We start from the raw sequence: 22,609 nt of genomic DNA, 5'->3' as shown, positions 1-22,609 counted from the left end.
TTGAATCGTATCCGGAATCGGAAAAATTTCATGCCCAAAATCCGGAATCGGAAATCAGTAGAAAAATGCTAATTGGTTATGCCCTACTGATTATTGTTCTTTTCACTACAGGGAGTATTACGCAACATTACTAAATTTCGTATGATATTTAACAAAGTATACTGCACGAACTGCAACAGAAATAAGGAAATAAATGCATATGAATATTCCGATAACAGAGTATTCAGAATTTCTTTTAAAATAACATTTACTGTGCTAAATGTAGTTGAAATAGATCCATTAGCATTTTGGTAAGTATTTGTTTTCTTTTAAGTAGAGTATTTCGTAATATGCAGTAGAGAGCACTGAACCAATCTGAAATAAATGTGGAGACCAAACTTGGTATTACTGTTACTGATAGGTCTTTAATTTGTGTAAAGTCATTACATCATGTTAGAAAAATGTAAATTTAACAGCCATTATTTTACAAATTGATCAATAGAGAGAGAGAGAGAGAAAGAGAGACATAAGATGAGGAATCATTTTTTAGCTGCTAAGCAGGATACCAAATACAGAAATCTAAATACTATTGAAAGAAATTGGCTTGCATGTTTTTTGTTGTTTTTGTGACAATAGCCAAATGTTTCCATAGTCGCAAACAGGAAACTGAATTGAAATAATTAAACATCTTAAAGCTATACTACGATTAGGTTACCAGCACATCGTTTATATATGAATGATTAGTTTTTTCTATCATGATAAAAATGTCGTTTTATATTTTTTCCTTACAAGAACGAACAAATAATAGGGCACATATAGATACATTCATGCAAAATGCCTTAAATTTGTTGAACATTTAAGATTTGAAAATCTTCAATATTATTATTAATTTCAATAATACACTGAGGTCAGATTAATTAGGAAAAATTACCAAACTTCCACTGTTAATGATGGGACCATAATTTGAGGTGTAAAGGACAATGCTCCAAGTCAAATGGCGTTGTGTTAGAGATGCACCTTTCCCACACTAAAAATTACATCGTCTTCTGATGCTAAAATTTTATAACTGTTTACAGAGGTTGTTATCTTTTTTCTGCAGAACATCCGATCAAGTCAGTTCTTTATTAGAGAGACTATTTAAGTTTTCAAAGTGTTACATTATTTGAAACTAATTTATCTTGTGATGAATGAAAGAATAAAAAAAATACCCCAGTTGGAAAGAACAATAAATTAGATGACCAGTCCCATACAGTATAAATGCAGTCAGAACTGAGCTAACATTCATAGCTCTGTACATGTATATTCAGCCTTGTGACTGGGTCATAGCTGTGTACATGTATATTCAGCCTTGTGACTTGGTCATAGCTGTGTACATGTATGTTCAGCCTTGTGACTGGGGTCATAGCTGTGTACATGTATATTCAGCCTCGTGACTTGGACATAGCTGTGTACATGTATATTCAGCCTCGCGACTGGGTCATAGCCATATACATGTATATTCAGCCTCGTGACTGGGTCATAGCTGTGTACATGTATATTCAGCCTCGTGACTTGGTCATAGCTGTGTACATGTATGTTCAGCCTCGTGACTGGGTCATAGCTGTGTACATGTATATTCAGCCTCGTGACTTGGTCATAGCTGTGTACATGTATATTCAGCCTCGTGACTGGGTCATAGCCATATACATGTATATTCAGCCTCGTGACTGGGTCATAGCTGTATACATGTATATTCAGCCTCGTGACTGGGTCATAGCTGTGTACATGTATACTCAGCCTCGTGACTGGGTCATAGCCATATACATGTATATTCAGCCTCGTGACTGGGTCATAGCTGTATACATGTATATTCAGCCTCGTGACTGGGTCATTACTGCTTCATGGACAAAACATGTGGTTTGCATTTAAGTGTAATATCTGTGTTTTCTGTTTTGCTGTTTTTCTAGAAAACAGAAATGGCTGTCATTGGGAATTTAAATGTATATACCTCAGAGGATTACTTTTCATGTTTAAACAGTAGGATAACTGAACTATTCAAGAAGAGATCAACTAGGTCTTGTCAAGTCAGTGCATAAGTTTGTTCAGATTTCTTTGAATAAAGCAAAAGCATAAACATATTGAAAAAGGTGTCAATCAGATCAGCTTTTTGTAAATGAAAAAAGTACAGTAGTATTAGTACAGTTTTCAAGGAATTGCAACTACGTTAATATTATAAAACATTTGATTTGGCATTATATCTATTAAATAATCTTCACACATAGTAGGAAATGTGTTTAATCATCTGATATTGATGTAGATAAATTGGTACCTCTCTCTCTCTCCATACATCTATAAAGAGCATACTTGCAGGGGTCATACGGTAAAACACACCAAGTTGATCAAGACAACATCCACTCTGCAGTGGTCATCTTTGACGACTAAGCAAGAAAGTGTGGTGTGCAGAGCATTTCTCTGCAAGCCTCCACAGTAAGTCATCAGGACGTGCAGAGAGACAGTGGAGTTTTTTTTTTTTAATCCTCTCCACTCCCACCATGATGCATGGAGTTTCAAAAATACAGATGAGCTGTACTTTATCTAACGACCTCATTCGGATTCTGTATTTTTGCTACTATCCTTTCTTTAACATGCCAGGGGGCCCCGAGTGGCCAAGTGGTCTAAAGCGCTCACCGTTACGGATCACTGCCACCTCACCTCTGTCTGCGTCGGTTCGAGTCTCGGATTTGGCTAATGTGGTTATGTGAGAAAGCTTGCCAGTAGCTTCTCGTGGGTCGGTGGTTCTTTCCGGGGTTTTTCCGGGTTCTTCCTCCACCATTAATACTGGTTGCCATGTATGGCCTATCTTGTGCTGAAAAGTGGCGTTAAACCCTATAACAACTTCTTTAACATGCCACAAATCTTGACCATTAATCATAAATACAGATATGTTTTGAAAAACTGTATTATAATGAATATACTCAAAAGCATACATATGCTTAACACAGATTTTATAAATGTTCAATGTCCAGATTTTACAAATGTCAATGTCCAACATATTTGGGTTAGTGACTGTTTATTTGAGCTCATTTGCTGGGCATGTCCAGATTTTACAATATGTCCAATGTCCAGATATTACAAATGTCCAGTTCTCATGGGTCGGTAGTTCTTCCCTGGGTTTTCCAGGGTTCTTCCTCCACTAGTTATACTGGCTGCCATGTATAGCCTATCTAGTGCTGAAAAATGGCGTTAAACCCTAGAACAACAACAAATGTCCAATGTCCAGGTTTTACAGCATGCCCAATGTCTGACATACCTGAGCTAGCAACAGATCATTTGTGCTCATTTGTTGGGTATGTCCAGATTTTACACTATGTCCAGTGTCTAATATGTTTGAAATAGCAACTCATCATATGACCTCATCTGTTGGACATGTACATCAAACACTGCCATTTCAGAAACCATCATCATGAAAATCTAAATATTTTGAACAGAGTGGCTATTCTATTGTGTATAAGGGCTGTTCCATTTAAACATACATGGCGCCCAGGGAAAGCAGTTTAAAAAAATATATTTCAGGGTATTTTGACTGCACAAATTTCATATTAAAATGTAAAGAAGATTCTAAATTGCATCTATGGGAGAATACCCCACAGTGAAAGTGCCTTCCCTGGGTCCCAGATATGTTTTACTGGAACAGAACATACCATTTCATCCATCAAATTTCATTAAAGGAATATGAATTTTACCACACACTGTTTGATACACTTACATGGATTTCAATCGTTCTGTGCATTCCTCTGTATTCAGCAGGTTTATTACCACCTCCCTCAACTTGGTCAACATTGACAACACTAGGGTGATAAGAAAAGAATGGGCATATTCTATTAGCTCAACTATTCATATTGCCAAAAACGAGATCCAAGGGGATCTGAGATTATTCACCTGGATGCCACCTGTCTAACAGTCTAAAGCAAGAGCGAGAAATCTGGGTCAGTCAGATGCTTTCTGTTGAAATTTCTTTCAATACTCTGTTGACTCTATATGTTATCAAAATAACTGTTTCAAGGTTTCTCTGTTATTTTTATTTTCATCCATATTCAATGGCACATCAGCATTATTTGTCCAATACTGAATGGCCCCAATCGTTGGCAATGCCAGGAAGCTTTACATCAACATAGGTCAAATTTCATTTACACTATTTTTTTATACAAAAAGTTGAATAAATTTTTTTCCTATCTTTAGTGATTGATTTGCATCATTTATACATATCTGAATGCCCTTTATGCAGGATAGTTTCTGCAATGATTAGTCAGATTTTGTTGAATATGTTTAAGCCATTAGTCACTAAATAGTGTTTTCCATTTTCAGCAACTGTGTCCATATTTAATGGCCAATTGGCTTAACATTATTTTTTTTAACAAAAATAACGGCCTTCAATGTCATGCTGCTTTCTGTTAAACTTGGTCAAATTCTACTGAGCAATCTTTAAGAAGTTTATTTTTTCAAGGTTTTTCTACTTTTAGTAATAGAGGTAAAAAATAATGAAAAGGTTTTCACAAGGAAGCTTTCTATTAAGGTACATTAAATTATATTCAGCAGTTTTCGAGAAATCATTTAAATGGTGGCCATATCTGACTGCAGAGCAACATCATTTGTACACACCTGGACGTTCTTTATGTCAGGATGCATTCTGTCAATATTGGTCCAGTTATATTCAGTGGTATATGTGAAGTCATTTAAGTTAGGGTTATTTGTTTTTTTTAGGGATGGTGACCATATCTGATGGCAAATTGACATTATTTGTAAAAATGTGAAAGATCTGCATGCTGCTTTCTGCCGAGATGAGGTAAATTCTACTCAACAATTCTGAAGAAGAAATCATTTATTGGGTATTTGTTTTCTATTTTTAATAATGGTAGCCATATTTGATGGTAGAACAGCATCCCTTGTACAAATCCAAAAGGCCTTCAAGTCAGGATGTTTTCTTTCAAACTTAGTCAAATTCTATTCAACAATTTTGGAAAAGGAATTGTTTTAAATCTTTTATGTTTAATTTTTTATATATTTTCAGTAATGGTTACCATATTTAATGGTACATCTGCATCATTTGTACAAATCTGAAAGGTCCTCATGCAGAATGTTTTCTGTCAACTATGATTAAATTCTCATTAGTGGTTTTTTAAAAGAATTTATTTAGAGTTTTTTCTGTTTTTAGTCAAAGTGACCACATTAGATATGTAGCAGATAATAATCATTCACACAAACTTGGACGCCCTCTATACCAGGATATGTTATGCCCAATTTAGTCAAATTCTGATGAAGTCCTCTCTACCAGGATATTTAATGCCAAATTTAGTCAAATTCTGATAAGCCCTCTATACCAGGATATTTTATGCCCAATTTAGTCAAATTCTGATGAAGCCCTCCATACCAGGATATTTTATGCCCAACTGAGTCAAATTCAGATGAGGCTTTCTCTACCAGGATATGGTATGCCCAGTTTAGTCAAATTCTGATAAGTCCTCTCTACCAGGATATTTAATGCCAAATTTAGTCAAATTCTGATGAAGCCCTCTTTACCAGGATATTTTATGCCCAATTTAGTCAAATTCTGATGAAGCCCTCCATACCAGGATATTTTATGCCAAATTAAGTCAAATTCAGATGAAGCCCTCTCTACCAGGATATTTTATGCTAAATTTAGTCAAATTCTGATGAAGCCCTCTCTACCAGGATATTTTATGCCAAATTTAGTCAAATTTAGATGAAGCCCTCTATACCAGGATATGTTATGCCCAACTGAGTCAAATTCAGATGTTGCTCTCTCTACCAGGATATTTTATGCCAAACTGAGTCAAATTCAGATGAAACCCTCTACACCAGGATATTTTATGCCCAATTCACTCTAATTCAGATGAGGCTCTCTCTACCATGATATTTTATGCCAAACTGAGTCAAATTCAGATGAAACCCTCTACACCAGGATATTTTATGCCCAACTGAGTCAAATTCAGATGAAGCCCTCTATACCAGGATATTTTATGCCCAATTTAGTAAAAATTAAATGAAGCCCTCTATACCAGGTTATTTTATGCCCAATTTAGTCAAATTCAGATTAAGACCTATCTACCTGGATATTTTATGCCAAATTTAGTAAAATTCTGATGAAGCCCTCCATACCAGGATATTTTATGCCAAATTTAGTAAAATTCTGATGAAGCCCTCCATACCAGGATATTTTATGCCCAATTTAGTCAAATTCAGATGACGCCCTCTATACCAGGTTATTTTATGCCCAATTTAGTAAAATTCTGATGAAGCCCCCTATACCAGGATATTTTATGCCCAATTTAGTAAAATTCTGATGAAGCCCTCCATACCAGGATATTTTATGCCCAATTTAGTCAAATTCAGATGAAGCCCTCTGTACCAGGATATTTTATGCCCAATTTAGTCAAATTCAGATGAAGCCCTCTATACCAGGATATTTTATGCCCAATTCAGTCAAATTCAGATGAAGCCCTCTGTACCAGGTTATTTTATGCCCAATTTAGTAAAATTCAGATGAAGCCCTCTATAACAGGTTATTTTATGCCCAATTTAGTCAAATTCAGATGAAGTCCTCCATACCAGGATATTGTATGCCAAATTTAGTCAAATTCAGATGAGGCTCTCTCTACCAGGATATTTTATGCCAAATTTTGTCAAATTCTGATGAAGCCCTCTCTACCAGGATATTTTATGCCAAATTTAGTCAAATTCAGATGAAGCCATCTATACCAGGATATTTTATGCCCAATTTAGTCAAATTCAGATGAAGCCCTCTATACCAGGATATTTTATGCCAAATTTAGTCAAATTCAGATGAAGCCCTCTATACCAGGTTATTTTATGCCAAATTTAGTCAAATTCAAATGAAGTCATTTGTTCTCATTTTATGTAATGGCAGCCACAATTGATGGCTGATTGGCATCATCTCTATAAATTGTAAAGGATTTCTAACCAGGATGTATTTTGTTAAGTTAGGTCAGCAGTTTGGGGGAAAAAGTGGCTTGTATATGTTCTGTTCAACAGTTTTGGAGAAGTAGATTAAAGGTTCTTCTATTTTTAATAACAGTGACTTTTCTGTTTTGAATAACAATAGCTATATTGAAGGTGGATCAATGTCATTGGTATAAATTTGAAAGGTGTTCCTGCCAGAATGGTTTCTATCAAATCTGATCAAATTCTGCTTAATCATTTTTGAGGGGTTGTTTAAAGGATTTTTGCTATTGTTAATAGTTGTGGCCATATCTGATCAAAGTTAGTATAACTTGCATATATCTTAAATCCCCTCCAGAAGTCTTTGAGATGAAATTTAAAATAGCAATTGTTGACAAGACATGATGAACACATGACCATGCCATAAGGTCACTTGACCATATGAAAGATGATACATTTACAAGTGCAAAGTATATGAGGGAACCATTAAATTTATTTAAATAAAATTTATATTAAATTAATTAAATAAAAGATTATCAAATTAAAAAAAATCTGAAGTTTGATGACTATACAGTCAAGTGTGTTTTAACCATAAAAAACAGTGACCTACAAAATTAAGAACTTGCTTAGTGGTGGTTAGTCCTCTCGTATCTTAAAAAACCTAGCCGTTTTAGACAGGTTGCACGAAAGAGGTGACCTTTAAGGCAGGTCTGACCATGTGATAGTATCGAACCCATGGAATTCAATACAAACACTTAAAATAATAAATGGACTGCACAAAGCAAGCTACTGTAACACTTTACCTGACAGAATTGTGGTCCCCAAAATAAAGAAATTTGTAATATAACCCATCAATTTCATTGTGGTTTATGCAACAATTTAAGATAAATTGAAATCAGTGAAAAAATTTAATAGGCATGCTACAGCCACAATGACAAAAATAACATTAGAGAAATGCTTTTCCTACTTATCTCCACAGGTGAGATGGAAACTGAGTAAATGTTCTGCATGTAAATTACCTGTTATGTTACATGTTCTTTGATTACTGTCAAAGTGATGCTGCCTCCTGAAATAGAAATAATTAAGTGACAGTTTTTCCAATGGAAACGAGATACTGGATAAGAACAATGGTGACTGTAAACAGAACCGATTGGTCTGGGTCCTGAAAATGTGATGGCCCCTACACTGGAAAGGAAGTAAAATCTGATACTTGATGTAGTATGTACTGAATGTAAAATTATTTTAGTTCCCTACACATCAGAGATCATAACTAAAAACTGTTTGGATAAGGTAGCTGAATATCAAAAACATGAAGATTGCTTGGATAAATTAAAATCTTCAGGTTTGGTTACCTAATGGTCTCAAGTCCTTTTAGCCAATAAAAAGATTTTCAAATGTGCTGGTTGTACCAAAGAAACTCGGGCTGTAATTGGGGGTCATCAAAGTGGTTTCAATGCCGAATGATCTTCTATTCAACCACTTGGGTTTAAAAATGGGTACAACAGTTCTTACTTTAGATTCCGACATGAATCTTTTTCTGGTAGGTTAAAAAACATACTTGGTACCCAAAAAATGTATCTAACGGTGAAAATATGGCAGAAAAATGACAGTATCATAAATCTTACTCGAAGGATGTTAAAACTTCTACATCGTTTTTTTAACTTACCTTTAGATAACACCATATAGCCACTAATAAATATAGGTACCATAAACATACATACACACACATACATACATATATTATGTATTATTTGTTGAGTTTTCTTAATGATTATATGTTATGTACATCAATATTTTGTACTTGACCTTGTCTGAAATCAAGTTAATAATTCTACTGACCATTGACAATTTTTTTAAAACAACAAAATAAATAGCTAATATTTCTTTAAGATCATAAATTCAATATTCAGATCATTATTAATTGTAAACATGTTTACTTAAATTTGAGTTAAAGATACAGTCTTGATTCTGACCTTAGAAAAGAAGCTTCCAGAATGGAAATGTCCTATTAGTTTATGAAATATTTTCAGAAAATGGTAATTGCACCCTAGGTAACACAGAAGGTATATAATCTTGTTTACCTAAGAATTACTCATTCTTGTCCCTTAGTTTCTGAAGCCGAATCAGTCTTATTGTTGTGTTCAGTTTTTAATTCAGTTGGATTTATTTATTTAAATTATTATTCACTGAAATTACAAAGTGCTCAATAATATTCTTGGACTAAAACTTCCATTGGCACATTAGCTGGTTTGAGACTACAGGCGCATCAACATATTTATTATTGTAACTTATTTGGAATACCATTAGAAATCCATTGGAACTTCATACATTTGGGCTGTGCTAGAATTTTTAGGATTATTTGGGATTTAATTCACAATATTGTAAGTTCTTTTTAAATTTTCACTTTGTATTCAAGGGAAATAAATTATTTGTTGAATTTTACAAAATTTGTTGGTTTTAAAAATTTTGTGTTATGTAGTTTAAAACCAAAGAGTCATAACACAAACAAACACACACAAACTTTTCCAAATGTCACTGCACAATGTACTGAATGTTTATCAACAACATAAAGATTATACCATTCAATTTTATATTATTCTTGATTACTTGTCAAGAAAACCAAAGAGAACTTTTTGAACTGGCAAATACTAACAGGATACCCATATCTCTTTTTTTATCATCAGTACTGAAATTGTGTTTGGAACCAGTACATCAGACTAGTTCCATGTACGCAAAGACTGTTTTGACTTTAATTTACCCTAATTTACTTTAAGTGTGGAAAAACACCTGTCCTTTTCTTCCAATGGATTTATTGCATCTCGTCAAGTGCAAGATGTTGGTAGGTATTCAAGTAACAAAATAAACAGATCAATTAATCATGAAAGGGAATGGCATCTCACATTTTATTGATACACCAAGCACACTTGGTAACCACTGGAGTTTTAGCGATCAGTTGACAAAATCACTGACATAAGGTTAGCCGATCAGTGTTAATTTCAAGCCATGTGATAGTGCTTTCAGAAACACATAAACAGACTCATTGTAAATTAGCTAAGTCCTGCAAAGACTCAATGTATATAAAAAAATTATGAACAAGAACAGACAGTGCTCAGTTTTTGTCTCCTGTTTATTTTCTACATTCTGTGGACTGCCTTTTGTGAAATCTATATAAAAAAAAAGTTGAGGAACTTAAGATCATGTTCCAGTTTTTTTAAACAAATTTTCTACAACTGAAATATTTTGCAGCTTAGTGAATTATCATCTGCTTCTAAACATATCAGTTCCTTAGTTTATGGTACCTTGTTTTGTTTAGATCGTGAGAGAGGTCCAAAAATAGCACTCACAACAAATAATTTTCAGACTACAGGCAAGATGTTCATTAGTGCACACATATAGTATCAGCTTAACAAAAAAAAAATTATTACTCAGAGACCATCTGAAAGCCATTTTCCTAAATGATGTCAACTTTTCTTACTCAGGTGGTTACCCGTTAATGACCTAGTACTGTATGTCACCTTTCTTAAAATTTTGCCTCCTACAACACTCAGTAGAAACATTCAAGTTAATAATTAAAATCCTTTTGAAGTAATGATGAGACATATTTGACGTATTTCAACATATCTTTGACTCTGTCACAGTTATGGGTAGAAAAAAAAACACCTCAAATTTAAGAAAGAAAATACTGCATCAGCTGCTGCCATTCTTCGATTCCTTGTTAGACAGTGGTTATGTGCAAGCATGAAGTAAATGGCACAAAAGGATGGCCAACCAAAGTAATGACTTGAATGGTGGGTGCTGTGGTGCTCATTATGTTGAGGATGTAGCTGGCTTCAATATGAGAGGCATCACGTGTTTTTTTTCCATGATAAGCTGTACACAGTAAGATGTCATGCCATGATTTTTAAGTTGTCTGTGTTCCCATTATTGATAACAAAAACAGTCATTTGTTAGTATGTTTCCCTAATTGCCACCATAGTTTAGGAAATAGTACATTTTGGCTACTGCTTTGTTTTCCTTTTTCATCTATTGTAAAAAAAATTTTTACTGTGATCACTAACAAAGTTCACATTACTGACCTTAATGTGGGTACTACTGAAAAATAGTCTGACTGGGAAATAAGTGTTGATTTGTGTAAATAAAGTCTAGCTGTACATAGTGTATAACTGTTGTTTGTAACAAATTATTAAATCTAAATTGGAGTGTTGTGGCTTTTGTGTCAATTTCTGTTTTTTTTTAGTTTTACCCAATTGATATGTAAACTTACCTTGCTTGTGCCAGGCACTCAGCTGATTCAATTTCCTGAAACTCTCTGAACTTTTTTCTGACATATCGGAACAAGTAAGTGCCTCCTGCAAACAAAAAGAGAAAATATTAACAAAGTCTATAGCAAAAAATATCCAGGAGACAATGAGGAAATGTCACTTAAGCATAAAAAGCAAAAGGTAATTTCTGAATGGGTCAGTGTGCAAAATTACTGCCTGCCTGTTGTTTCATGGCAATTTAATGTCCAACTCTATCAACAGGAAAATGAAACTAAGTCCTTCATTTTGAGCTGCATGTGATAAGACTTTAGGCAATATCAATACCATGTCTGCTTTCCTTCTAAGCTTATAAACATATCATAGTGTACGAAGACCATTCGCTCGTACATGCATTTTGATTCTACTAATAACGTGTGACAAAATGCATAAATGAATAAAAATAATGCAGTGCTATTTAAATGTCAAGCACAAACTGTAAACCATTTTTCATACAAAGATTAGGGGCCCCAAGTGTCCTAGTGGTCTAAAGTGCTCTCCGTTACAGATCACTGCCATCTCACCTCTGTCTGCATGGGTTTGAGTCTAGGATTTGGCCAAGGTGGGTATGTGAGAAAGCTTGCCAATAGCTTCTTGTTGGTCAGTGGTTCTTCACGGGTTCTTCCTCCACCATTAATACTGGATGCCATGCATTGCCTATCGTGTGCTGAAAATGGCGTTAAACCCCACAACAACAGCAACAACATACACAGATTTGGTCCATAACATACAATGAACAATGAAGCCAGTTCAGGATAAACAGGACCAGCAGCTAATTGGAGTACTGGAGTAACTGACCAGCAGGGATTTGGGGTTTTGTTCACTGGACTAGATGACTGGTGTATTTCATCTAGATATCAGAATAATTGAAACATATGGAAATCAAATCTCTCACCCACTGGCTGCAAGATGTATGATATACCAACTAAACCATATTACCCTCTTTGTTCTACTGAAATGTAAGCTGCACAGTTGACTTTCGGTTCATACACAGACATTAATTGTTCTATAACTCACTCCTGAAAAATGTTGCAAGTACAAGGTATAAGCAATTGGAAAATGTGTGTCGATGATAAATTCTAAATCTTGCACATTGTGTGGAATGAAGTTATTCTTCTGATAGAAACTGAGTAACAATTGTTAATTTCTTTAAGCAAAGCAAGCTCATTTCACTGAATTCTACTAAGGAGATCTAAATGATGTGTGTTTGCATAAATATGAGCAGGTGAATATGGATGGTAGATCCCTCCAGGGCTTGCTTAACTTTTGTCCCTAATTGTAAACTGTACTTTAAGATCAGGGGTCACGCTACCAGGCTAAGTCACTTAAAAATGCAAACTTCACATTCTTCAGTTAGTAAAGTTAAAGCGACTTCGTCCTGCACAAAGACGTGTCATATAAAACGTACAAAACATTCCTGGAACATGTGGCAACAGAACTTGATAATAATGTGGAGACTATTGAAATGCGAATATCAGAGAATATGGAATTAGGCATGGACAACAAGAAAGCTCTGACCAAGGCTATCGAACACATATTTCCTTCTGCCAGATGATATTTGTGCACAAAACATCTAAAAGACAATATTATGTTTTACCTACAAAACAAGGAAGGAACTGACAAGGTCAAGCGTGATACAGTCATAAGGTCTCTGTTTGGTAGTGAAGGTATTGTGGACGTGAATACTACCATGTAGTTTGAAGGCCGCTCTGAAAAACATGAGCAATTAATAAAAGAAAAGTTTGACAGCTTCGAACAATACTATGTCAATAATCTAAAACCAAGACTTCAAAAATCTATGTCTGAACCGAATCGGCAGAACAAAGAAAACAAACATTGGACCAATAAAAATGCAGAGTCTATCAACAATATTTTAAAAATTTTGGTTGACTGGAAGCCTAAACATACTAGAGATTTAGTAAACAAACTTTACAGCATTACAGACTTGCATTTTATGGATTATAGAAGTTCTCTGCATGACACAGGAAACTATCAACTGATTAATGAAGAACAAATCTACCATGTTCATGATGCAATCTGGCGTTGCAAGTCTGAAGAAGAAAAAATCGAACTCTTCCAAAATATTCTCATGGACTCAAAATGTAGGCAAAATTCAAAATTCATAAAATCAAAAGATGGGAAATTTTCAGTCATTAATAAGGCAAAAGGAATTGCACGCAAACCGGGACAACCAACGGCGTCCCATGAACAAAATGACAAAAAAGTTATAATTGTGTTTTTTGAGACTTCATCATAAATGATACCAAAAAGGAAAATCAACAATGAGAATATCTAATAGATATGGAAGAAGAAAAAAAGAACAAAAAAACAAACAAATAACAAAACGAACATCAATAAAAATGGACCATCAAAACAGCGCCTCCTTGTGATATGGCCTGGATACATATGGATAAATGAAAATAAAATGAGCATTTAATTACTTTGCAGTGCATTTGCTATTCATTTATCCATATGTAACAGAATACTCTTATTTATTACTTAGAATCAGATGCACGAACGATAACTATTCACCACTGGTGGTCTAGGTCAGCTTAAAACATTTCTTGGATTTTTAATTTTCAATTTTGGGGTATTTAAGATTAAATTAAATGATTTTTTAGTCAAGTGATACAGAATTTCAACTGTAAAACATGATTTTATGTGTCTTGGGGTGTTTTCTAGAGTCTTTGGGTGTCTTGAGGTCTTTCCTCTGGTGATGACCAACAATGGTAAAAATTCGACTTATGTTACTCAATAATTATGGGATGCATAATTATACTTTTTACTTTTTATTTGACTTTATTCAATTGTATATATGTATAGTGGGTAGGTTAGAGTGTTTTGGGACAGTCTTGGGGTAGTCTTGGGGTGTCTAGCAGCACCGCGGGCTCATCCCTAATTCGCCGTATAATCTTTGCTACAGTGGGTACACGGCCGCCGTATGAAACGACACTACTATTGAACTTGGAATAACGCAACAATGCGGAAGTTGGAGCTCAATAGGACACACGGTACTAATTATATGGAAGAACTGTGAACCAGTCTAGAAATGGGTGAAGAAATAAGAGTATTTACAGGTTTGGTGGTCCATAATTGGTTAATAATGAAAATTAAAATTTTAGGAAAAATATCTTTTGAGAGCTTATCCTATTTGTAATGTATAAAAAATATTGACAAATTTCTACTGATGCAATTTTAGCATTTTTACAGGCTTGACTCAGGAGTGCTCAATACTGAAAGTAGCACCTGATTCATTTGGAGCAGAATCAATAACACGTGTTTCATGCACATGTATGTAAACAAATTGCCGCGGATCATATGGTGTTCTCCACACATAATCTTGCACCAAGGTTAGATGTGCACGAAAAATTATAGGTGTCATTATCAGCACCCATAAATTTTAAGTTATTGAATTTTGAATATGATAGTGTTTCCATATGTTTACCATTGGAGTGGAATTAGTACCGTGAGTCCAATAGTATCAATGAAACCTCGTTTGTAGAAGACCGCTCCAGTGGCTTAAGTGTTCTGGATGTCCGGATGCGAAAAGTCGCGGGTACACTGCCTCGCTTGGTGCTCATCATTAAATAGTTAGCGTTAGGACTGCTCGGCCTGGTGTATGGATGTCACTGGATGCTACATGTCTGCGGCATGATGCACTGCAGACATTGTAGCGATATGACTAAAAAATTGTCAAAGCTACGTTGAAAATCTAAATCTCACACACTGTGACACACATACACACACACTGATTGGTAGAACACCCACCCCAAATTGCTATTCCTGTTAAGACGACTTTCTTCTTGTGTCTTTTTATGAAGTTCCATATTCTTTCGATCATTGTAGCACTACTCTGTCATCTTTCATATCCTCCACTTTATAAATATTTGCCAAGCATGCCCGTTTTATCGAGTGTCCAAAGGTTTCCGTAGAGTGATTGTAAAGGGGAATAACTCTAAGGTTTGGTTCCGACTAGCAACAAAGTCGACGTAAAATGGCAGAAATCTATCTATTATTTATCACCGTAAAATTGAAAATGACTTACATTTTTTGTTTAAAAAGAAGAAATAAATGTAACTTTTGCATCGAGACTAGTTCATTAATGTAAGACATCGGTCCTGATATTTATGTTTTAGGGGGCTGACCCCCAAAACAAAAGTATGCGGAGAACTCGACCCATGTACTCGCCCTGGGAGAACTCGCCCCAACGTATCTGGATAAGTCGCCCCAATTGGTTGGAGAAATCACCCCAAAACTTGTCACCCAGATAACTCTTTTTTTTATAACAGAATTAAATCATCTTTTACGTGATTCATATTTAGATTTTTATATATACGCGATCACAAAAGAGATATTAATTGGTAATCATAGAAAGCAATATCATAGTAATATTTCTGAGGACGAAATTACGTCTTTATATAATCTCATGAATGACGACAGTATAGTGATTAAAAAGGATGATAAGTCTTTTCATTCTCTTAGACGAACATATGCTTGGTACTGAATAATATGGGAATATTGCTGTTCTTTTTCATCAGTGTTTATCTCCGACAGTTATAAGGCAAAACTGTTTCAATATTGGTAGCAAAAAGTATTCGTTTTGAAATCTTTACTTTATTTCGTTGTTGAACTATGATAATTAAATTGTAAAATTATATTAGGTACTGGAACAATCCTCAATTTTTGGGCATCTTTTTTTGTATCTCTATCTTTGAATTATAATAAAAATAATTCCAAATGAAATAACATTAAAGACATGTTTATGCTTTTTCATTCAATCTTTCCAACATCAATTTATTATGCACCTTTGATTTTGTATGTAACTGAATCGGATGATTATGCATATTTCTTCCACACTTATGTACAAGACTGTTTTCCACTCGTATAATAAACCCTTCCTTCCCATTCTGCATTCATCTTGTTTGAGTGATGTTGATAATAGAAATATAAATCACTTATAATTGAAAGTCTGTGTGTTCATAAATTAAAAGCATTAAATTTCTTATAACAACACACACCGGATCACCACGAGCAATTTGTTTAAACAAATATAACTATTAACTTTCATGATTGATACATCTAATATACTAACATTATTCATTAATGTGGTAACTACTCTCAAACTCTGACCAGGCTGAATTTGTACAAATTACTGACTTAATTGGCCCAGATTCCTGGCTGATTCTCCAAACTTCCATACTGATTCGGACCATGTGAAATATTCAGTTTAGTCCAGGATTTAAATGTGACATTTAAATTTGTTTTTAAAGATGATCCTCTCATTATGTCCCAAGTACATCGAGCAGTTCAAATATGCATTTAAGGTAACAAAATCCCGCTAGTACACGGTACACGTGATCATGGTGTTTTTATATATAATAAAATAATGTAATCTTGTTTATTATGCAATGGCAATTTAGTAGTGAAATATTTTTTAAACTTCACGTTCAACTTTAAACAGTTTGTTTGATAGAGAAATAATAAAAACATGAACACTGACAAAAAGAAGAAATAAACTAAATGATGGGCATAATACTAGTGAGCTTTCAGAAACTGTCCGAATTCTGCAGATTGGCCATGATGATGAACTCAGTAGCAACTGCATATCCTGAGTAAGCGTCAGTGATGCTTTTTATCGAGTTCAAGTATCATTCGTCAGTGGTTAGCAAATCTCAATAACAATCAGATTAAATTGTTCAGTTAGAGAGATTATACTATAACCCTTTGGCTTATTGAAGGTCATTGCCAATTCAGTCGATTTCAGGTTATACAGGTCCATGCCATAAAGTCGTCTCAGGATGACCTAGCTTATTAGGTTGGAACCCTTTCATATATAAAATGGCAGACATCACATCATGCTTACACCCACTCTAATTTTCCAAATAAAATGCATCTATGATTTGAAGAGCAGAGCAAAATGGATGGATAACACTTATTTTTGTTAAGTACAGAAGCGGAGTTGATCAAATGGAAAAGTTGATGAATTTAATAAGTTATTAAGTTGAAGAAAAACAGCAATAAATAAAGCCTTAACAATCATGTGGCAACATCTCAGAATTACTATATATGATCCTTGGGGCGACTTCTCCAGGCGAAGTGGGGTGACTTCTCCGACCACTATGGGGCGACTTCTCCTGACACCTTGAATGAGTTCTCCCACAGCGAGTTCTCCCAGGGTGAGTTTTTCTTGGGGCAAGTTCTCTGCTATTCAACATAAATATCGGGGTTAACGTCTTACGTTGTAGGACTAGCTTCAAAAGGTATATATATATATATATATATATATATATACACACAATGGCCCAGCCTTAGGGCAAGGCAAATGAAGCAATCGCCTTGGGCCCTGCACTTTCAGGAAATCAACTCTCTCTGCAAGGCAATTTTTTGCTTAGGGCCCCCGCCCATATATATATATATATATATATATATATATATATATATATATATATATATATATATAGAGAGAGAGAGAGAGAGAGAGAGAGAGAGTGTGAGGAAGTCGTAACAAACAATACACAATAGCCATAATGTGTGTGTTTGTATGTGAACATTTTATTCATTTAGTGACATCATAAGAAAATTCATGTCACATAGTAACAGTTAACCTGAAATAACATCACAGCAACATTTTTGAGTTATACAGAATCTTGGAAGATAAGCGAACAATTACGAATCTCACTGACCACACTGGTGGCCTAGTGGTTATTAGCGTCTGCCTCCAATGTGAGAGGTTGCGGGTTCAAATAGCAGCTGAGTCATACCAAAGACTTATAAAATTGGTACTAACAGCTGCCTCACTAAGTGCTCAGCATTATGAGGTTAATGTTAGGACTGGTTGGCCTGGTGTCAGGATAATGTGACTGGTTAGGACATAATGCTACATGTACGTGGCATGATACCTCAGCTCTAGACATCACTATATAACTGCCACGCTACAGACATCATAGTGATATGACTGGAAATATGTTAAAGCTATGCTAAAAATCTAAATCACATACACAAATCTCACTGTATACATTGTATATTAAAGTTTGTGAAAGTGGTGAATAACATAATATGCCACTTGCAGGAGGAGAAATCCCTTTGCATATAATAAACTAGTTTCAGAAATGTAATATTTGAAAAATGTATGTATTTGTTTTTCCATGTATAAAAAGGATTACATACAGTAAACTAGTTGGTTTCTTCTTTCAGATATATCACGGGGGTATCCAATGATTGAACTTGAACAGAATTCCATTCTGAAATCCATAGAAAACGATGACACTGCCACATTAAATTGCTGAGCTAAGGCTATGGCTTTACCAAATCCACACCATATTTATTGGCTGAAATAAAGTATTCCTGTCAACATGTCAGACCCCTAGGGTTACTGTTATGGAAGAAGTTACTATAAATCATAGTATATTCATGTTGTTCAACATTTTGGTTAATTAAATAATATTGCATATTTTAATCATAATTGTAATTCACTAATTGCCAATATACTAGATAAGGTAAAACAATTGCTATTAGTATCAAAAAAGGTCAAGAATTTTTTTTTAGCTGTATTGGATGTAGACCAGAAGAGCTTATTTGATAGTCTGTTGTCCATCCAATTTGTTTGTTATTCCTCCATCCAATAGCACAAGATTGTTAGTGGTACTTACCTAAGAAACTCGACACACACTTTCATCCCATGGCTTAGTTGATCCTAAAAGAACATGGTGCCAATCTGACATCCAATATGGACACCACAGATAACTGTTATATGTCAACCATCTGTCCATTAGCACAAGTTTGTCATAAACTACTTGGAGAATGGCCTTGGAACTTTACACATACATTCACCCATGGTTTGTTTAGTCTGAAATGAAAATGGTGCTGCACAGAGATCTAAAATCTTGTTATCTATCAAATGGTTTGACTTGCAATAAAACATTATGTAAATCACTACAGTTATTTCTAGTTATCATATGCAAAATAGATACCAACGAAAATTTGGTCAGGCACTTGTGTAACTTGTTTTTTAGACTATTTTACTTCTAAAAATTAAAAAGCTACGTTCACTTTTTAAAAAAATCTACGAGCGAGTTCCAAACATGAATATAAGCATGCATGAATGAGTTTCTACTTATGTCAGTTCTGACAATTGTAATATGTTATGTATGGTCCAAGTGTCCATTATATTATCCAATAGTTGTTTGTTTTTGACATTGTTTTCCATCAAAATGTTGCAAAGTGTTATTCCAAAGTTTACAACATATTAATAAAACAGTTTGCTTTCAGTCTTTAAGATTTAAACAAAGAAATCCTAGTTTTTTTCTTAAACGTTTAGAGTGAGTTTTGACTAAAAAATGAATTTGTGGACAGTATTGGTGTCAAAAATGTGCCATGATCCAGATGTTTTGGGGAGCTGCAGTACATCAGTTGATAGGGCATCAAACTCATAATCAAAGAGGTTTGATACCAGCCCAGGCCAACCAGGTCAGCTGATTTGGTGTGTCTTTGGAAAATAAAAACAAGTCCCATTTCCTGTTCATGATACAGCCAATAATGTTGCAGGTGCCCTTATAAACTTAGCAAGGAACCAACCAAACAACCAACCAATCAGTTCTTAAGATGTATGTTAATCATTTGAAACTGTACTATTCTAGACAATCTAATTTGGTTTTTCTTTCATTGTCATTGCTTATTGAAATTTCTCTCAGTATAGTGATCTTAGAATATATTAGTTACAAGTAGGCATCATTGTGTGTGTATATATATATATATATATAACCTTAAATAACTGTTTGTTGCTCATACTCAGGCTAATTTAATTTGCTCTGCTTACTAAATTACTTATTTTGATTCACAATCTTCTTTGGAATAAACTTTGTAAATGCATTCAATTCCCTTAATATGAAGAACATTACTCGAAGCAGTCTTTAGTGATAATGCAAATGTCAATACATGTATGTACATTTCAGTAGTGTTAGCTTTGAAAGATTGTTGTCAACCAGACGATAGTTGATAAATCTGAAAAGTTAAGCACAGGAAAAAAACCACAGGATGTCTCCAGTCAATTAGACTGACATTTAACTCAACTCTTTAGCCACCTAGTACTGAGCAAATAGTTTCAAGTCAGTTAACTATAGCTAAGAACAAAAAAAGATTTTTTTTTTTAATTACAAAAGTGAACAATAATAAAGAAAATAATAAAGACACATAAAGTGCAGTATAGTATAGTTTTGCTAATCTAAATAAGCTCCCCTCCTGTATTGCCTTGCAACACATATCCATAGGATCATGTGCAATGTAAGCAATTTACATCACAAGAAGTTCAACTTCATCTGTGCATGCCTTATGCTTTGCTTAGCTTTATTATATAGGAAAAAATAATATTTTTGTGTGAATTTGAGACTTATTCCTAAATAATTTCAAAGAAAAAGGTAAAATTGTGTACATGAGATTAAAAATGACGTGTCACTTTTAGTGCACAAGGTGTATGATATAAGGGAGGTAGCTGCCAGTGTCTGTCTTAATGATCAAAGTTAGGTAACTTTAACAACACTGTCTTCATTTTAGGGTCCTTGGTTATCGAAAGGAGCCAGAAATCAGACATGGGGGAGTATGAATGTGTTGCTGGGTGAAGCTTACTCATCTGCTGCCATGCTGTATGTAAAAGGTATGTTTTGTATTTGACAATTGGTAATGCTCAGCCAAATGCAAACAGATAGACCTGTATCTGCCAGTATGTTATCTGACATCAGATCTGGGTCTGTGCTGTTTGTATTTTGACATGCATTGTATGTGTGCAAAAGGGTATCTTTGCTATCATTTAATGAAGATCAAAGGGGTTAATTTGCTAGCTAACTCGCATGTAGAGGTTTGGAGGCCTTGATTTTGATTTGCACATCTCTGAGCCTTATTGCTAGATTATTATGGTCACTTTTAAAACTTGGCATTACAATTCAATATTTGTACATGACTTGTCTTTTATTTTAAGTCATCTAAATGTTTATCTGGTCTCTTCTACCTCTTCTGGACATGTGTCTGGTATTAATTTGTTTGACTAGTTATCTGGACTTTTAACTTGTATGAACATTTATTTGGTCTTTTAACTTACATGAACACTTATTTTGGCATTCTATGAACACTTTTGACAGTTATGAATACTTTTTTGGTATTTTAAGCTTGGCTGAATATGTATCTGGTCTTTTAAACTCATCTGAACACTCTGGTCTTTAATTCATCTCAATATTTATCTGGATTTTAAAATTCATATGAACACTTACTTTGTGTTTTTACTCATCTTTTAACTCCTCAGGACCTATAATCTAATCCTTACATTATAATCCATGTCTGTGTGTTCCAGGAAGTCAGATAGTCAGTGTTTGCCTAGGTGTTTAAAGAAGAATGAATATAATCCAAGTGATATCCAAAGATTTGGGAATACATGTAAATAAAGGTCCATAAATGTTCCAGAACTGATGGTGTTCAGTGGTATTTAAATAATTTTTCCAACCCCAATAGATTCAAGGGAGACAATTTCCAGATGAGGTCATCTGAATGTTTTATCAATCAGCTCAAAGGCAGACTTTGCATATAATTATCAGTTACACTGAAACCGAGAAAACACTTGCATATACATGTACTTTTATTTTTCTTAATTACAACAAAAATTATCAAGGTCTTGAAATGGTTTTAAAATGCACAGGGTCCATGGATAATAATGAAGTGATCTTGAATCTGATTGGCTGGCTCAGAGCTTTTAATAGCTCTGGAGGCTATTTCTGATCTGTTTTTTAAAAAACAAATTTGGAATATATGTTTATATCATGAAAATCTTTAGCAAATTTGCTGATTAGTGAGATGCATGGATATTAATTAGTTGATCTTGCATCTGATTAGCTGAGTTGTTGCCACTCTGGAAGTCACATTTCTAATCCTTTTTTGATCAAACTTGAAATGTTGGCTTATATCATGATGATTTACAGTGGGTTTGATGATGAGTGAGATTCAGAAATATTAATAATGTAATCTTGCATCATGCTGACTGAGCTTATTTACTTTGAATGAAACTTTGAGTATATGCTGATATCATCAAGATTTTCAATTAAATTTGTAATTGGCTGACCTTAATACCACTATGAGAACCATAATTCTCTTCCAGTTTTGAAAAAATTGAAATAAGGGTACCAATCTGATTAAAATCAATTCTCCACAGTCCTACATGAGTGGGATCCTTCAAGTGATTGGTTGAGCTTGTTACACCTCTGGAAGCCATATTTTTATCTGATTTTGATCAAACTTGAAACTTGGGCTTATACCTTCAAAATATTGAACCAGTCTGATTAAATTAAGGTCTCTATTGTCCTATGCAAAGGTCTGATGGATGTTGATAAGAGGTG

At 34.4% G+C, this 22,609-nt stretch overlaps 2 protein-coding genes across 11 annotated transcripts in view; one reads left to right on the top strand and one right to left on the bottom strand.

Moving 5' to 3' along the window:
• Window positions 1-15,196, bottom strand: part of LOC149807053 (peroxisomal biogenesis factor 3-like) — a 67,895-nt gene extending 52,699 nt beyond the window's left edge. Inside the window, exons 1-4 of the mRNA XM_089961278.1 lie at window positions 15,003-15,196; window positions 11,201-11,285; window positions 7,956-8,002; window positions 3,725-3,806 (exon numbers count right to left, since the gene is read on the bottom strand). Of these exons, the coding sequence (XP_089817404.1) occupies window positions 3,725-3,806; window positions 7,956-8,002; window positions 11,201-11,285; window positions 15,003-15,075 (287 nt within the window). The 5' untranslated portion in view covers window positions 15,076-15,196. The remainder of the gene's footprint in view (window positions 1-3,724; window positions 3,807-7,955; window positions 8,003-11,200; window positions 11,286-15,002) is intronic.
• Window positions 15,197-15,216: 20 nt separating this feature from the next.
• Window positions 15,217-22,609, top strand: part of LOC149807052 (enhancer of mRNA-decapping protein 4-like) — a 47,775-nt gene continuing 40,382 nt past the window's right edge. For 7 of the 10 annotated variants that reach the window (XM_089961257.1, XM_089961231.1, XM_089961213.1 and 4 more), the window contains exons 1-2: window positions 15,392-17,494; window positions 20,784-20,883. The gene's annotated coding sequence lies outside the window, so the exon portion shown is untranslated. Of the gene's footprint in view, window positions 15,339-15,391; window positions 17,495-20,783; window positions 20,884-22,609 lie in introns of those variants that run through there. The other 3 variants (XM_089961223.1, XM_089961205.1, XM_089961220.1) reach the window with 3 other exon arrangements.

Source organism: Sinohyriopsis cumingii, chromosome 1 (assembly GCF_028554795.1).
Source record: "Sinohyriopsis cumingii isolate HCF-2022 chromosome 1, ASM2855479v2, whole genome shotgun sequence".
Classification (NCBI taxonomy): domain Eukaryota; kingdom Metazoa; phylum Mollusca; class Bivalvia; order Unionida; family Unionidae; genus Sinohyriopsis; species Sinohyriopsis cumingii.
Note: the sequence above shows the minus strand (reverse complement) of the source record. Positions and strands in the feature narration are given on the sequence as shown.